Source organism: Maniola hyperantus, chromosome 20 (genome assembly GCF_902806685.2).
Source record: "Maniola hyperantus chromosome 20, iAphHyp1.2, whole genome shotgun sequence".
Classification (NCBI taxonomy): domain Eukaryota; kingdom Metazoa; phylum Arthropoda; class Insecta; order Lepidoptera; family Nymphalidae; genus Maniola; species Maniola hyperantus.
Window position 1 is genome coordinate 6,502,407 of NC_048555.1, and position 18,745 is coordinate 6,521,151.

Sequence of the window (18,745 nt, forward strand, 5' to 3'; positions counted from 1 at the left end):
GACTGAAGAAAATCAACAATCTTATTATTTAATCTAACAGTTAGGTTTATCTTGAAATAACTTGTTAACAGCGATTTATTTACTTAACTTTAGCTTGGATATTTTCTATAGGGATGGTAACTCAAAATAAAACTAATAAATCATAAATAAATAAAAATGAAAATAATTTATTTCAAATAATATTAAGTTATTTTATCGTATTTAATATAATACTATCGTGCTTAAAAATGGCATAGTTAGGATGTACATATTGTAATGTATGTATATTACAAAGGTACTTCTTATTTAATTTATTCTTGTTTAAAATTATGTTTTTATTTACAAAAAAAATTTATTAAGTATCTACTTGAATATTAATTATTTATTTGAATTGAATCGATTTCTTGGTATTTAACATAAGCAGAAACTTAATTATCTGGACTAGTAGATAATACATTAATACGGATAACTCTATACTTAGTTGGTGATTTGAGAAACGAGAAGTATTAGAGCTAGCGCGCACCACTGTAAAATTCCGTGCGTTTTTTCCGGCAAAATCTGTGAACTATAGAACTACATAGAAGTGTGTGTACTGCGGAATTATATCCGCACCAGATTTTGATAGATTAAATCAAATTTGCGGATTTTAAAACACACCGCAACTCCCCGCGCAGTAGTGCGCGCTAGCTCTTAGCGTAATGTTAAACATTTCTTCCTAAAACTCGGGCTTTCACTTTTTTTTCATGCATGTTTCGATAAAAATATACTTAGGTAGTGTCCGCTAGCAATAAACTTACAGAGGCAAGCTCTCATTGTCAATGTCAATTTTTGCAAGATTTACTTAAAGTTAAGGTTTTTATTTTTATTACAAACATAAAAAGTCAATACGGAAGCATTTATCTCTATAAGAGACAAACATGTATATAGAGATTTTAGTATACAAAGCAGAAATTCATTTCCTGCGTAAGTGATACTCAGATAAATTATCTCTGGTACAAGTGACTTGCCACGGCTAACTTCCTACAAGTTTTATCGCTAATGGACTTAGCCTGAATAGTCGGGTTTCTACTGCATTTTAGGGATGTTATGTTTAACCCTTGATTTCTCTCAGTTCATTCTCATATTTCTGAGTGTATTTGTGGTCTGGGTCGTATTTGGCGACGAGCTTGTCCCAGTAAGCCGGTTCGTGGTTGATAAGATGGGCGATCACAAGCCGAGTCCAATTGAATTGGACTTTTGTGCATTTCTTGCAGTAGGTTTCTAGAGCCTCCTTAATGTTTGCTGAAAACGAAAATTTAGATTATTAGAAACAGAAAAACTGGCATGGCTGCCTTTCTACAGACTGAACAGGTGGTAGTCACAGACGAAGTCCTACATGAAACATAAATATAATAGCTTATGCCCGCGATTTCATTCCCCTGGACTACACAAATTTCAAACCTCTATTAATTTACCCCCTTAGAGCGTTTGTGCACTCATTCGTGATTTTACGGATCTGTCAAAAAATACGAATCAAATCAAATCAGTCACGGTAAAAGCAACCAGAAAAGGGGATTTCCAAATCCTTTTTTTAGTTACTGTTTTTCACCAGAGGTATTTAAAAACAGTCCGATGAAGCCAGAAGAACTATTTATCGCCATCCAATCCAATAGCCATCGTGGGTAGGTAGGCATTGCACTGCTTTTAATTTCCTCTCCCGAATGGTTTTGTTATAATCGGTTCCTGATATGGTATCTAATCTAATGAAGTTATTACCGACTGCGCCAGTAGGTAGGTACGAGTATGTATGTAATCATGACGTATTTATGTAAAGATCGTAGTTATACTCGCTTGGCTGTAATGGTACAAGTGTCAAAAATTTAGGTAGGTATTGTAGGTACGCGACAGGTGACGTGCGGGTGTGTGAGGCGTCCTCCCGCCTCATACCCCGATTGCCATCTCGACCTGTCGCGTAGGTACTATGCATATATTCTCTATTTACTCCTCGTTGATTAGCCTGTTTTTTAATCTATAAGTACCTAAGTTTTTGTACAGGTTTTTGAGAATATAATGTCGGTACGGTTTACGAAAAAAAAAAATTGAATTATAAAAAAAATTAAAAATAAGTTAGAGGGTTGGATGAGTTAACCAAGATAAAAAGGATCGGTGTAAGAAGTTTGTCCAACTTCAACAATCCAAATGATAGAGACTGATAGACAAATCTTCTAGAGCCACAAAACCCAGGCCCGGGCCCACAAAATCAGCGTAGAGTGTAGACAATAGTAGTTACGTACCTACTGTCAGTGATTATGATGAAATAAATAAAAATTGGCAGTCAGTGGGGGACTGCCGAAAAAAGAATAACAGTGTGTTCTGAATTTTCAAATTAATTCTACTTAGTATCAAAAATTAAAATTATAACCACATTTACAACCAATATAATTGTAAATTATCAATAAGTGGTTTATTTAGTCTTTACATTCATCGTCACTGTTATCATGCATGTCGGTAACGCGATCTTGAAGTTTTTACCCGTCCCGAAATCGCCTAAAAGAAATTTTCACTTATAAAATTTGTTTGCACTTACATTTAAGCTCCCGTCCTTCCGTGGTACACTTGGCTTTCTCTTCAAGGATGCAAGTAAGGTAGGTAATAAGCAGCCGCTTATTATTGAGGATTTCATGGACATCGACATTGTCGAAGCGGTCAGTGTAGGTATCTTCGCCAGCAGATGCAAGGCCTGCTACCACCAAGATGCACAAAACTGTAACGAGCTGCATTCTGAAAATGAAGAAATTATGGATTATGAGACAGACCGGTGCAAATAAGCGGTGATAGCCTAGTAGTAAGACGTCCGCCTTCTTTTCGGCAGGTCCAGGGTTCGATCCCGGGCACACACCTCTAACTTTTCGGGGCTATGTGCGTTTTTAAAAGAATTAAATATCACACTTGCGGTGGTTAAAGGTGAAGGAAAACATCGTGAGGAAACTTGCATGTCTGAGAGTTCTCCGTGTTCTCAAAGGTGTGTGAAGTCTGCGAATCCGCATTGGTCCAGCGTGGCAGACTATGGCCTAAACCCTTCTCACTCTGAGAGGAGACTTGTGTTCACTAGTGGGTCGGTAATGGGTTGATCATGATGATGATGATGATGAGACATATCTAATGCTTGGACCCACACTAAACGCTACAGCAGCAGCGATGGCATAAAAAGTCAAAAAAATCAAAAGTCAAATAATTAATTTAAAATCTAAATACATATATATCTAAAAAGAAAAGTTGACTGACTGACTGATCTTTCAACGCACAGCTCAAACTACTGGACGGATCGGACGATATATTATGATGTAGGCATCCACCAAGAAAGGATTTTTGAATATTCAAGGCAGTGGCCTATGGCAGTGAAATAGGGGTTTGAAATTTGTGTAGTCCACGCGGACAAAGTCGCGAGCATAAGCTAGTAGGTAATAAATTACACTTATTGATGGTCGGTTGTTGCATTTGTAAGATGATAAATGGTGATATGATGGTGATAATTTACGCGAACTTAAAACCAAAGCTACGAGGGTTCTAAAGGCGCCAGATCTGAGAAGAGCCCACAACAAACATAGGTGCGACAAACAGTCTCTCTCTGTACGTCGTATTCTTTATTGCTGAGGGTTGTGACCACTTTCTTTTAATCACATAATGAATCTTGGGATAAGTAGTTATGCGGTGGATTCCCAGATCCTTCAGCATGAAAGAGACTTGACTAAGAGAACAAAATTTCGACTCTGTGGTTTTTACTAACCGGGGCCGACGACGACGGCTTAACGTGCTCCCCAAGGCACGGAGGAAACGAAAAGACTAAATTCAACTCCAAAGTCAGTCACCCATCCAATTTCCGACTTGGGTCAACATTGCTTATCAACCGCAAACGATTGATATAATAGGTACGTTGTAAAACTAAGTCACCATCCCCATCGGCCCATTTTTGTTAAATTAAAAGAGATCCAAAACAAAATCAAGTTTGAACTTTGACACAAAATAAATTAAACTACGAGTTAAAAAACACTGCTAAAGAACATTAGTTACCTATATATACCAAACCAGCCAAATATGGTAGGTATAAATTATTTTGACAATTCAAAAGCACTCGTAATTTATGTTTATTTGAATAAAAATCTGTATAAAACTAATAAATAATTACTTAAATTTCATTATTTTTAAATATAAATATAATATGTATTCTACTTAAGTAGGATAAAAATCAATCAATAATAGTTATCAGGTTCCTCTGTTGAGTAAATTCTCGTTTTCATTAGATTCTACACAAATCAAGTTTACGCATAGAATAACAGTGACAAAAAACGTAAAGTATGGAAAACTACCTAATGAAGAAGATTATTATCAAGACTTTTAGGTAACCTACAGAAAAATCATAAAAAAACTACCTACAATTTAACTGCAGTGAATTAAATTAACTAGGTAAGTAGGTACATTGTTAGTTGTTACATGAATCATCAACACAGAGAACGATCTAAAAAATAGTACTTAGGTAAAATAAGCACGATTCCTACCTTATTTTTAAAAAAATCACTAGCGTTCTTTCGTCGTTCACAGTTGTCTACGGAGTCCAGAAGGCTAAACATTAGAAGTTATTATATACTAATACAGAACGAGATATATTGGGACGTAACAAACAAGTTTTGGCTATTACTAACTATTCACGGAAAGCTATTTCGTCAGTGCTGTCGTTAATTAATCGATAAACTCAAAAAATCGATGCCTTAATACAATTTTTTATCTAATTGCTGTTCTAATAATAAGTCCGTAGGTACGATGTAGCTGGAAATATTCATTTTATTATTGTAGAATGTTCGATCATTAATTATTATCAGTATCATTCATTTTAAGTTCATTCTTCTACAAGCGGTAATTACTTTAATGTTTTAGACCACCTACGGCTTTTTTACCCGACTACAACGAAGCCCAAAGAAAGGTTATTTAAATTTATAAACATGCCCTTGGCTGCAATCAGACCCGCTGGCAAGTGATGATGCAGCTTTCCTCTAGGATGCCTTCACTTTTGACTTAAAGATATCTAGATATTAAAAAGGTGGCTTGGTGGCAGTCTACATGGTTATAGCACAGAATACTTAATAATAACTTTCAGGTCATACATAGCAAGGATTATTACAATAAAGGCTGCTTTTCTCCAAATGAATGGATGCAAGGATGCATAGCAAAAGATATAGAATCGCTTTATTTTGATAGCGTGCTTACTAAAAAAGTAAAGTTTAATAAATTATTAACGTTTAAGGGTAGACACCCTAGGGTGTTTCTAATACTACTCCGTAGAAAATATAAAAAATTTGACTTATAAAGTCTAATTTCTTTGACGTAACATTTTGTACACCTTTATTACCTGTTATCTCCCAAAGCTACCACGATCCAAACAAACGTTCCTCCCAGTGTTGGGGACATACGTAGAGAAACTTTCAACTTTTATAAAATAAGGAAGGTTTGGCACGCCCTGCTGGCTCTCTCTCTATAAGTCGATTTACAATTTTGTGTCATTACAAGTTAGTATTATATTGGGTGTTTCAGTCAAGATAATCTCAGTGGTACCGGAATTAGGAAAGTCACCCCCTGGCTCGGAGAGCACGTAAAGCTGTTGATCTGATCTCTTCCAGTCGTGTTGGATTGCTGCAGACCCATCGGACTAAGTACCTACTATGATAGTAAAGACACAGAAGATATAATAGTTCTAACGTAGTATAGAGTAGAGAATGCAACTATAGTACGCACATGTTGAGATGGCAATCAGAACATGAGGCGGGGGGCGCCCCGCACTATCCCACACCGGGTTAGCGTGGGGGCTATGCGGGTGTCGTTTACTATAGATTCTAGGATCTCCCGTGCAGGTGGTTATCTCTGTTGGATAGGTCAATGAACTAAATCACAAATATGTATGTATCTATGTACTTAATTGATACTTGTACTTTAAAGAATACTAGGTGAGCGATAACTTTGTTTCATTAATACTAGCTGATGCCCGCGACTTCGTCCGCGTTTTCAATAATCCTATGCGAACTCTTTAATTTCCCGGGATAAAAGTAGCCTATGTCACTCTGCAGGTATTTAACTATACCCATGCTAGAAATCACGTCGAGCCGTTGCGACGTTATTGAAGGATAAACCAACAAACCAATAAACTAATAAACAACAGGTAGTGATATATATTATGCACCTACCTAACAGATAGTTGTATGTACTTAAGATAACTTTATGCCCGCGACTTCAACCGCGGTAATTTAGGCCTTTGAAAATCCCATGGAAGTTCTTTGATTTTCCGGAATAAAAAGTTGCCTATGTCACTCTCCAGGTCTTTAACTATACCAACCCAATACCCATGTGAAAAATCACAAAAATCACGTCGATCCGTTGTTCCATTGCGACGTGATTGAAGGACAAATCAACAAACAAACACACTTTCGCATTTATAATCATTTATGGGTACTTAGTGATTTTTCTCCATTAAATTTTTTGCCTACAATCGTCTACGCTATTCGTTAACCAGTTCAACAGCTTTTTTTGTATTGTATCTACGCTAGCTAGGAACAACAATATTCTCAATTATTATTTACTAGCTGATGCCCGCGACTTCGTCCGCGTGGTTTTACGTTTTTCAAAATCCTGCGGGAACTCTTTGATCTTCTGGGATAAAAAGTAGCCTATGTCCTTCCCCGGGATGCAAGCTATCACTGTACCAAATTTCATCAAAATCGGTCGAACGGATGGGCCGTGAAAAGCTAGCAGACAGACAGACAGACAGACACACTTTCGCATTTATAATATTAGTATGGATTAATCCTTTTAAATTCACATTTTTAAATACTCTGGTTTTTCAAATTACTTGGGTATTAGAAATTATCAACTCATCATCATCAACATCATCCGGCTCCCTACCAAGCACGAATCGGGGATGTAGGTTTTTAAAAATCCCGTGACAAATCCAGGATAAAAAATCCTATCTCTTTTATGGTATAGTCAGGGTATTAAGCTATCTTCATTTCAAATGTCAGCCAAAGCGCTTCAATTGTGAAAGACTAACAAACTTCTAGCATCCATACTTTCACTTTTATAATATTAGTAGTTGGTGCCCGCGACACGATGTTTAAAGAATCCCGCAGGAATCATGGATTGTACGGGATAAAAAGTGGCATATGCGTTAATCCAAGGTATACTTATCTTCATTCCCAGCCAAATCCGTCTTGTGTGAAAGAAGAAACCTCAATAGCTCAACAGTTACAGAAGCAGACTGAATTCTGAAAGGTTGCCGGTTCAAATCCCACCTGTTGCCCTATTGTCGTACCTTCGCTTTACGCCTAATTGGAAGGGAAAGGATAATATTAGGCATCATGATGAACTTGACTAATATTCTTATTTTTTTAACCGGCCAAGTGCGAGTCAGGCTCGCGCAACGAGGTTGCCGTACTACAGTCATATTTTTCGACATTTTGCATGATAATTCAAAAACTATGATGCATAAAAATAAATAAAAATCTGTTTTAGAATGTAGATACAGTTGAAGACCTTTCATATGGATACCCCACTTAATATAGTTATCTTTTGTGTGATATAACTAGAAATTCACGGTTTTCAGATTTTTCCCCGAATGTCTGCTACAAGACCTACCTACCAGCCAAATTTCATGACTCTAGGTCAACGGGAAGTACCCTGTAGGTTTCTTGACAGACCGACAGACAGACAGCAAAGTGATCCTACAAGGATTCCGTTTTTCCTTTTGAGTTACGGAACCCCAAAAACACAAAAACACACATACAAACTTTCACCTCAATAATGTTAGTGTGATCAGGAATAGGATTGTGTTCTTTCGCCGTTGTATCAAGAATCAAAAGGGATTAGGAGATTATAACCAGAAGTCAGAAGCAATCACTTCCATCATAGCGCCCGCGCCAGTAAGGTCGTCTAGTTTATTCCATCCGCGTAACTAGTTCTTGAAATTAATCCATTTAATTAAACTCAAATTTTATTCCAAGTTTCCACTAACTGTATTTGACGTCAAGGCTTGAACGCACATTGATTTAATGTTGTTGTTGTTGTGTCATATAAAGATTATAAGGAGTTTCCAAGAAATTACAGCTATAAATATTTATCGCTACCTCACTAGTCACTACCCATATTATAATAAATGCGAAAGAGTGTTTGTTTGTTGGTTTTTGGTTTGTTGGTTTATCCTTTAATCACGTCGCAACGGAGCAACGGATTGACGTGATTTATTGTATGGGTATAGTTTAAGACCTGTAGAGTGACATAGGCTACTTTTTATCCCGGAAAATCAAAGAGTTCCCATGGGATTTTAATATTCCCAAATCCACGCGTACGAAGTCGCGGGCATCAGCTAGTAATTAATAAAGTTTATAAAGTTCTACGAAAATACTTCCAACAAACATACACTTTCGCATTTACAATAGGGGTAGCGATGATCATAACTTAGTCTGAAGTCATATTTTGTTTTCGAAAAATTGCAAACATCTGCAAAATAAGTCATCATGCGCCGATTCCTCAAGGTACCTACCTACTGTCAGCTTACTTGCCTCGATACCTATGTTGCAAATTGAAAGAACACTTATAGGTATCTACTATCTACGCATACCTATATCGATTTATCCCTGAAGCCAGTCCCCACAAACAAAATGCGATTATTCTTCGATAAGTCACAAAATCTTTGATTTTTATAGTTTACATTTATAATTTTATTAAAATATGATGGAACAATCATAGTGACCTAAAAATTAAGTTGCTCATTTCAATGACAAATGCAGAATTTGCAAAATTTTATAAACTAGAATTTTCATGCAAAGTAAAAAATTCTAATCTATGTAATCTTGATTAGAATTTTCCTTAATTATTATGCTAGTTCCGTCCATTTCCGTCTTTACCATAGGGGCATGAGGGGCATGACTCAGCACGAAACCAAGGCCCCCGGTCAGACATGGCCCCCGAGCCCCCGAAATTCTGAATCCCAGTATGTACCCATGTATTTTTCATCCAATAAACCAATTAATAAGCGTTTAGTAAACGTTTTTGTATATTATGTAAATATACAAAAAACTGGAAGAAATCGTGCTCGCTTCACTTCCCTTATTATTCAATACCTAATTAGATTCTGATTGGTCGCATTCATTATGATTTATGAGTGAACATCTTTTGTGAAATTGAGTTTTTTCACTCGCTTCTCTCGTGCTCATATTGCGTTATTACATTTACGGACCCCACCGGGGATCAAATTTGGGATGAATCAAGAAACGAAGAGCTCATTTGATGATGCGGATACCGCTCCAGGCCTCCGACGGACTTAGTCTGCCGCTGTCAGAAAGGCCCCAAACTCTATGTGCTAAAATTGCATACATGCTAGAACGGCCCTGGCCGTCTTATTTATGCAAAATGTGTGTAGACCTTATAAAAACAAATTAATAGACGTCTTATGACCTTTGAGCGTCTGAGTCAGGTCATTATAGTGCAAGGGCGTTAGGACCATTTAGCTAACTATTTTAGTAACTAAGTTAGTAGTTTTATCTTTTGTTATAGTACTAATAGTAGGAAAAGTAAATATGTACATATAATATCCATCCATACTAATATTATAAATGCGAAAGTGTGTCTGTCTGTCTGTCTGTCTGCTAGCTTTTCACGGCCCAACCGTTCAAACGACTCATTTTCGCATTTCCAATGTTAGTATGGATTATGATTTTCTATTTGTTTTTTGTACAGAGGTACTACTTACCTACTAGTAATTATAGTTTTAATTTAATACGTAATTATAATGTAGGTAATTGTTTATTGTCCCAAATAAATGAAAATTAAAATAAACAACAAGATCAATTAAGTAGGTAGGTACTTACAGGAATGCGACTTTACAGTGTTTTTAAATACCTAATTGAAAACCTAGATAACTATAGCCCGCGAAAGGTCGAGGTGGCATTTGGGGTATGAGGCGGGGAGACGCCCCGCACATCTGCACGTCACCCGCGTTAGCCCGCACTGGGTTAGCGCGGGGGCTGTGCATGTGCAACATGGGGTTATTCAAGGGGTGGACCAACAAACTACTGAAAGGCCGGCAACGCATCGGCAGTTCCTCTGGTGCTGCAAATGTGCATGGGCGGCGGTAATCACATAACATCCTGACCCGCCTATTTTCTCGTTTTCTCGCTATCTCTATTTAAAAAAATGTGTGCGGCGTCCCCACCCCGATTGCTATCTCGACCTGTCGCGAACTATAGTACATACTACACTCGAACATTTAAGAATTTTATTGAAACTCAATTAAATAGTAAAATAAAAAGAAAATAAACACTAGCTCAGAAAAGGCCTTTTTAAGATTTGATTGGACCGTGGAGTGGAATATTACTCACAAAAGTATTTTAAAATCCAAGTAAGACGGTAGAAATTGTTTTGCCTTGTATTTTCAATTACAGTGGTTATAAGTAAAGCTAACCGGTCCTTACAGATTTACGTCACAGATACATACATACTCATCCTACGTAAAAAGTAAAAACCCAGACGCGTACCTACCTACTTATAAATAAATTATAATAAAGCAGTAGGTACCTATAGTTTTTTTCATTATTACATAGATTAGTATTACATAGGTTTAGAGCGTTTGTAAAAATACGAATCAAATATCGTATTTGTATAACGGCCACTTCGAAGAATCGCGGATGCTCGAACCGAATACAGATGAGTGCACAAACGCCCTTAGCCAGTGGCATAACTATACTGTTAGAGTCTCGTAGTAAATTCATCGTATAGCGCCCTCTTGCAATGTAAAGAGTTCAACCAACGTAGTTGTAGTTTCTTTTACTACGTAAAGTACGTACAAACGCTTTTATTTATTGTATACATTTTCCTGTAGTTGCTAAATTTTGTAATAAGTAATAAATGTTAGGATCCGTGTCGCCGCGAAAGACGCGATCTCATGTCTTGGGGCCCCCTCCTGCCGGGAGCCCCTGGCATTCTGCCCGTCTTGCCAGTTGCTACCCTATTGTTACGCCACTGGACTTAACTATGTTGTATAGTAACATTACAACCTACTCAGTAGATTATTATTACGCAAATATAAAATATCTATATCACATATATTTACATTGTATATATTTTCCATTTAGTTGTTAAATTTTGTAATAATAAATGTTATGATCCTCATATCGCCGCGCCGGGAGAGCCGCGGTCTCATATGTTGGGGGCCCCATCCAGCCGGGAGCCTCTGTCATTCTGCCCGTCTTGTCACCCTTTTGTTACGCCACTGGACTTAAATATGTTTATTGTAACATTTTTAATTAAAAAAAATTAACTACCTAGTCAACAGATCATCACGATATATTTATATTACAAAGAAATTATGTACATAATCCCTACCCATAGTCCCTAACCATAATATTATTATAAATGCGAAAGTGTGTTTGTTTGTTGCTTTGTTCTTCAATCACGTCGCAATCGAGCAACCGACATAATTTTGCATGAGTATAGTTAAAGACCTGGGAAATGACATAGGCTAATTTTTAGGGTTCCGACCTCAAAAGGAAAAACGGAACCCTTATAGGATCACTTTGTTGTCTGTCTGTCTGTCTGTCCGTCGGTCTGTCAAGAAACCTACAGGGTACTTCCCGTTGACCTAGAATCATGAAATTTGGTAGGTAGGTAGGTCTTATAGCTGGTATTAGGGGGAAAATCTGAAAACCGTGAATTTGTGGTTACATCACACAAAAAAAATTGTGGTCATAACCTAATCATAATTAGTATTTTCAATTTTCGTAGTAAGATAACTATATTAAGTGGCCAGTGGGGTATCATATGAAAGGTCTTCACCTGTACATTCTAAAACAGATTTTTATTTATTTTTATGCATCATAGTTTTTGAATTATCGTGCAAAATATCGAAAAAATACAACTGTAGTACGGAACCCTCATTGCGCGAGCCTGACTCGCACTTGGCCGGTTTTTTAAAGTAAGATAACCATACCAAGGGGTATCATATGAAAAGGCCTTACCTGTACATTCTGAAACAGATTTTTATTTCCTTTTATGCATCATAGTTTTTGATTTATCGTGCAAAATGTCGAAAAAATATGACTGTAGTACGGAACTCTCGGTGCGCGAGTCTCACTCTCACTTTGCTGTTCTTTATTATTATTTGTTGATATGGTGGCAATACTAAAAAATTCAACTCTCGATCTTTATTAGTAACTAACGACCCGTCACGGCTTCGCACGGGTAGCTATTTCTCTCTAATTTTTTTACATGAAATACCTATGGGATAATGTAGCTTTCTACTGGTGAAAGAATTTTCAAAATCAGTTCTGTAGTTCTAGAGATTACCCCCTTACAAACATACATACAAACTTTTCCTCTTTGTAGGTAATATTAACATCCATCATCATCATCCATATCTAATATAGATATGGATCCGTTGGCACTTTTCGTGTACGGAACTACGACGGAACCCTAAAAATGTGTTCCTACCCACTTAGCCAAACCTTGGATGATGCTTGCATGTAAAATGCTATTTTCATCGAATGACAAATCATTGTTCAGGTAATTTAGTAAAATACCGCAGGGTATTATCTTTTTATGGACAATGTATATAAGCGCATCTAAAACTAAGTATAAAGTAATGTATTTTTTCTATAGTTGTGAATAGGAGTGGTCTACGAACTTGTAAGTTGTCCTGGAGCCAGGTAAGCCAAGTTATATTATGAACTAGCTGCCCTGGCGAACTTCGTACCGCCAAACAGTCGATTCAGGATTATTTTTTTTCATTTTTCTCTACGTAAGAACCATCCTCGTACTTCAAGGAATATTATAAAAAAAGAATTAGCGAAATCGGTTTAGCTGTTCTCGAGATTTGCGATCAGGAACACATTTAGCGATTCATTTTTATATATAGAGAAGATGTATACAGTATACCTACTAGCATATTATGGCATCTAAGATGTAATTTTATATACCTAGTTATCTTACTTCGAAAATTGAAAATACTATTATTAGTTACTATTATAAATTACTATTATTAGTTAATGACCACAGTTTTTTTTTTGTGTGATGTAACCCTAAATTCACGGTTTTCCGATTTTTCCCCTTATGTCTGCTATAAGACCTACCTACCTGACAAATTTCATGATTCTAAGTCAACGGGAAGTACCCAGTATGTTTCTTGACAGACCGACAGACAGACAACAAAGTGATCCTATAAGGGTTCCGTTTTTCCTTTTGAGGTACGGAACCCTAAAAACAATATAAAAAGAAGACTGAAGCTAAGCTGATTCCTAGCTCCATGATTAGGACTCAGTATGACCTTCAATGTGACTAATTCCGTTGTACACAATCTCTAGAAACGAAAGTAAAAGGGCACGTCTAAATCTATTGCTATCCCTTTCATAATGTTGCTTGCGGAAAAGGATAGCACTAGATTTAGACCTGTTAATTTAGTTAAGCTTAGAGATTTTTACAAGAGAATTGGCCCCATTTTCACCTTAATTTTAGTACTACATACTAATATTGTAAATGCGAAAGTGTGTCTGTCTGTCTGTCCGTCTGTCGGTCTGTCTGACTGCTAGCCTTTCACGGTCCATCCGTTCAAACGATTTTGACGAAATTTGGTACAGCGACAGCTTGCATCCCGGGGCTAGGTTACTTTAATCCCGGAAAATCAAAGAGTTCCCACGGATTTTTTATAAAAACCTGAATCCACGCGAAGGAAGTCGCGGGCATCATCTAATTATAGTAGGGTAATTCCGGGGGAGATGGCCGTACGGGAGAGATGGCCAATACATAAAAAATCGACAATTAGACAGTAAATGGCACTAATATCAGTTTAGTACGCTTCCTTTCGCGACCGGCGACAGGTGTCTGTGAGTTTTTGTCAAAAAAGTACATGAAAATGTAAGTAAATTCCACTTTTTTGTTTGATTAAACATTTCATATAAGGCAAGGGGTTATCATAATACGTGGTGGCAAAAAGATTTTACAATATTTGCATGTTTTAGCACAGTTATTGTAAAGTAATTAAGTTTCCACGCATTTTAACCTATAAATTATAAATCATAGTTGCGTGTTTCTTTTTTTAATTCATACGGCCATCTTTCCCGGACAATCGGGATAGATGGCCTATTGTTAGAAAACGCAAAGCCATTCCGAGGATCTCAGAAAGTAGCTGTGAAGAAGTTGCCTTCTCCCTTTGTGATACTTCTGAAAGTGAGAATGAAGACAACGAAGAAGATAACTGTAGAGGCTGTGGAGAAAATTATCACAAGACCCAACTCGTCGAAGACTGGCTGCAATGTAATATTTGTATGCTTTGGACCAGTGGCGTGCAGGTCATAAAAGCATAAATGCAGTGCTTACCCCAGTTGTAATGGCTCAATGCATATTTTTCATTATGACCTGCCAGTAAACAGGTTTTCACCTAACTAATGCCTACCCTGGCTTCAAACCCTGTGCACGCCACTGCTTTGGACGCATGAAAACTGTACGGAGTTTGAGGATATGTGCTCTGACTGCGGCAATAAGAAAAAGAAGGAGTTGAAAGGACGTAAGGGCAAAGGGAAAGGGAAAAAGAGTACTGGCTATCTCTCCCCGACTCCTATGGCCATCTTACCCGGACAATCTGGGAGAGATGGCCAATCGTAAGTTTTTTATTTCGTGCCAGGTTGATTACTTTTGTTTATTTTAAGACTGATTATTGTTAACATTTGATAACAGATATAATTAAAGTTTCGTTTGTGATTAAAGTAATTGTTTGATTTATTATGATTCATTGACAATCAGTCCTCAAAGTTAATGGGGCCATCTCCCCCGGAATTACCCTATTTTAAAGAAAAAAATTGGTACGTTGCTAGTAAAACTAATATTACAGAAAATATGAACACTTTCCTATCCTGCCTTCTGCTACTTCACGTAATCTACCACTGCCGCTGCGAGAACAATACCTACACCAACAAGTACGATGGCATAGACCTGGACCAAATCCTGTCAAGCGATAGACTGCTGGATGGCTATGTGAATTGCCTTCTGGATAAAGGACCGTGCACTCCTGATGGCAAGGAATTGAAACGTATGTCGAACTATATATACCTACATACACATACCTATATTCTCCATATTAATATTATAAATGCGAAAGTGTGTCTGTCTATCTGTCTGTCTGTGTGTCAGCTAGCTTTTCACGGCCCATCAGTTTAACCGATTCTGATGAAATTTAGTGCAGAATTAGCTTAGGTAAGTACATCCCGGGAAAGGACATAGGCCTTTTATCCCCGAAAATTAAAGAGTTTCCACGGCATTTTTAAAAACCTAAATCTGCGACGAAGTCGCGGGCAACATTTAGCTACTCAATCTATAATATAAAAATGAATCACTAAATGTGTTGCTCATCACAAATCTCGAGAACAGCAGAACCGATTTCGCTAATTCTTTTTTATAATATTCCTTAAAGTACGAGGATGGTTCTTACGGAGAGAAAAATTTAAAAAGTTTGAATCGACTGTTAGGCGGTACGAAGTTCGCCAGGGCAGCTAGTAAGTAATATTTACTTAAAAAATAAAAATCAATAGATATCTAGGTAAAAATGTTGCAAGGCACCGCGGAGGATTACTTAATAAGTACTTAAAAATCAATACATATCTAGGTAAAAATGCTGCAAGGCACCGTGTAGGAGGAGTGGAGGAAGCGCCGGGATAACCTGTGGTCTGTGCCATATGGTTTTTCTTTCTTCTTGAAAAACTTTCCCAAGACAATCTTTGTTTTAATAGCAAAAGTGTTTTGTAAACAAAATGATATAGCAATTCTAGAATTGGTTTCAAAATAAACTTTTCTGCATAATATTATGTATTATGAGTTCCTCTGGTGCTGCATTTGTTCTTGGACGTCGGTAATCACTTGGCATCAGGTAGCCCGCCTGCTCGTGTCCTCGCAAATCCATACTAAATAGTAAATAATAATAATATAGTTCTCTAGGGAAGATACCTTACCTATTCAGATGCCAGATGCTAGGTATACGGTTAAGCGAATCTCTTGTTTTACTGACTGACTTACCTGTACTCTCATCTGCCGGTAGGTACCTGTTCTTCACACTGAAGATAATGAAGTTGGTTTTAATAAAGATGAATATAAGTACATATTTGTTTTCCAGAAAACCTGCCTGATGCAATTCAAGATGACTGTAGCAAATGCACGGACAAACAGCGCGAGGGTGCTGACAAAGTCATGCACTATGTCATCGACCATCGACCGGAGGATTGGAAAAAGCTTGAAGAAAAGTACGTACTTAGTACTTAACATTAATTAATTTGAGATATTTATATCTAACTATAGCTGATGCCCGCGACTTCGTCCGCGTGGAATTAGGTTTTTTAAAAAACCCGTGCGAACTCTTTGATTTTCCGGGATAAAAAGGAGCTTATGTCACTCTCCAGGTTGTTATCTATACCCATGCAAAAAATCACGTCAATCTGTTGCACCGTTGCGACGTAATTGAAGGACAAACCAATAAACAAACACACTTTTGCATTTATAATAAGGGTAGGTACTGATTTTCATAATAGTGTTTTACCTACACTTCAAGGTTCAAATACATATCAAAAATAGTGGCAATAACCGGAAGAATCCTGCGGGTTCCTCAAATCCTGGAAATTTGAGATATTATAGCAAAGATATTTATGCCACAATCGCCACAAATATTAGTATTGTTAGTTTATCTAAGCCACGTTAACCTAACGCAAATCTTAAACATTGCTATACAAATAGCCTTGACGTGAGATTTTTTTCTTCTATTAGATATTAAATCATTTTATTTGTAGGGTTCCGTACCTCAAAAGGAAAAAAGAACCCTTATAGGATCACTTTGTTTGTCTGTCCGTCGTGTTTGTCAAGAAAACCTATAGGGTACTTCCCGTCGACCTAGAATCATGAAATTCGGTAGGTAGATAGGACTTATAGCACAAGTAAAGGAATAAATCTGAAAACCGTGAATTTATGGTTTCAGCACAAAAAAAAATTAAATGTGGTCATGAACAAATAATTAGTATTTACAACTTTCAAAGTAAGATAACTATGTACCTACATGAGACACTGGGTTGGTTTGCACATGCACTCTCAGTGTCTCATGGGTGGTAGATTCATAGACAAATAAAATGGTTCTATGCTTCATAAAAGAGCCTACTTACTAAATATAGTCATTAGCAATTAATTTTATTACTAACAAAATGGATGTAATATCTGAAATAAAGATGATTATTATTATTATTATATACCTACCAAGTGGGGTATCATATTATGAAAGGGTTACCTGTACATTCTAAAAAAGGTTTATATTTATTTTTATTGATTTATGTCGAAAAATTACGACTGTAGTACGGAACCCTTTTTATTTTTCAATCTTACAAAGACATATCACCATTCACCATCGATGTATACATATCGCTGACAAAGTCCAAAGATCTCGGTTGCGCGTTGGCTACAAATTGCTCTGTATTCCCTAGGTCTAATCTGCGCTGGTCCACATACTACGCCGGATTCACAGTTTTACGATCGTAAAACTGTGCCGTATTCATGTGTGGGCCATGCCGTATGCCAGTCCTTGGTCAGGTTAATATATTATCTCTGGCCAGGCAAAGAAATACTGGATTTAGATGCAAAAACAGATGAGGCTCCTGAACCGCTCACTCGCGTTGTGTCGACTCATTGCTACGTTAGCTTTAAGACTCGTTGCGCCTACGTGCCTCCTTGATTAATTATTTTTACCCACAGATTAGAGAATCTCTCATCTGTGTTTTTACCCGACTGCGGCGAAGCCCAAAAGGGGGGGTTATGTGTTTAACCCGTATGTATGTATATGTCTGTTCATATGTCCGCTCGTAACTACACAACGGCTCAACCGATTTTGATAAATGTTACGTGGCGCGAGTATCACTGGGTACTTCCTACATAAAATTCTTTAAAAAATCAAAATGGCGTATTTTATGCGCTTTAATGTCCGAGCAGAAGAAACCGCAGTCGGGGTTTTTTTTTTGAAAAATTTTATTGTCTTGACAGATACAATTCAGATGGGACCTACAAACTAAAGTATTTAACAAGCAAAAAACCAGCTGACAAATCCGCGTCCAAAGAGGATACGAGTGAAAGTGGTAGTTACGATGAAGATGCTGATGATGAAGACGACGAAAACAATAAAGATCACTATACGAAAAAGGATATAAAGAAATAATTTAATAAAAGTATTTATATCGTACTCGTAGCTATATGAACAGACAAAGAATCTATTACGAAAGTCGCTAATAAATATTTGGGGAAAGCAACACTATCTTTAGCTTTCATTCAAGTAGCTCCTTGATTCCATAATAAAAATTTCTGATTTTTAATTTCTTTCAACTGGTTTCGAAAGATCGACACAGAAGATGAATTTTTGTGATCTAATGATGCGGCTTGTCGACATATTTATAGACGTAGGTCTAGGTAGGTACTGATTTTGATTTTTGGTCCGAGAATGTAGGAAATTGTGAAAAAGTGCTCGATAAGCTGAAAATTGGTGATCCTTTGAGATCCTAACAGCTAACCTGCGGACTCTCTAATTATTGATTTCTAAAACCCTGTGGATTTTATAAAAAACTAGCGACCCGCCCCGGCATTTAAAAAAAAATAAAATATAGCGTATGTCACTCAGGCATTCTACTGGTGAAAGAATTTTCGAAATCGGTTCAGCAGTTCCAGAGATTACTTCCTACAAACA

At 37.1% G+C, this 18,745-nt stretch overlaps 2 protein-coding genes across 2 annotated transcripts; one reads left to right on the forward strand and one right to left on the reverse strand.

The window, feature by feature from the left end:
• Nucleotides 1-140: 140 nt before the first annotated feature.
• On the reverse strand, nucleotides 141-4,755 carry LOC117992126 (allergen Tha p 1-like). Its single transcript, XM_034979799.2, has 3 exons — nucleotides 4,515-4,755; nucleotides 2,546-2,739; nucleotides 141-1,260 (listed from the first exon to the last, which is right to left on the reverse strand). The coding sequence occupies exons 2-3, from the start codon at nucleotides 2,736-2,738 to the stop codon at nucleotides 1,070-1,072; spliced, it is 384 nt and encodes a 127-aa protein (XP_034835690.1). The 5' UTR covers nucleotide 2,739; nucleotides 4,515-4,755; the 3' UTR covers nucleotides 141-1,069.
• A 7,858-nt stretch (nucleotides 4,756-12,613) lies between these two features.
• Nucleotides 12,614-18,319, forward strand: LOC117992121 (ejaculatory bulb-specific protein 3-like). The gene is made up of 4 exons (XM_034979793.2): nucleotides 12,614-12,698; nucleotides 14,876-15,073; nucleotides 16,151-16,277; nucleotides 18,052-18,319. Exons 2-4 carry the CDS (start codon nucleotides 14,881-14,883, stop codon nucleotides 18,221-18,223), a joined length of 492 nt encoding a protein of 163 aa, XP_034835684.1. The 5' UTR covers nucleotides 12,614-12,698; nucleotides 14,876-14,880; the 3' UTR covers nucleotides 18,224-18,319.
• Nucleotides 18,320-18,745: the final 426 nt, after the last annotated feature.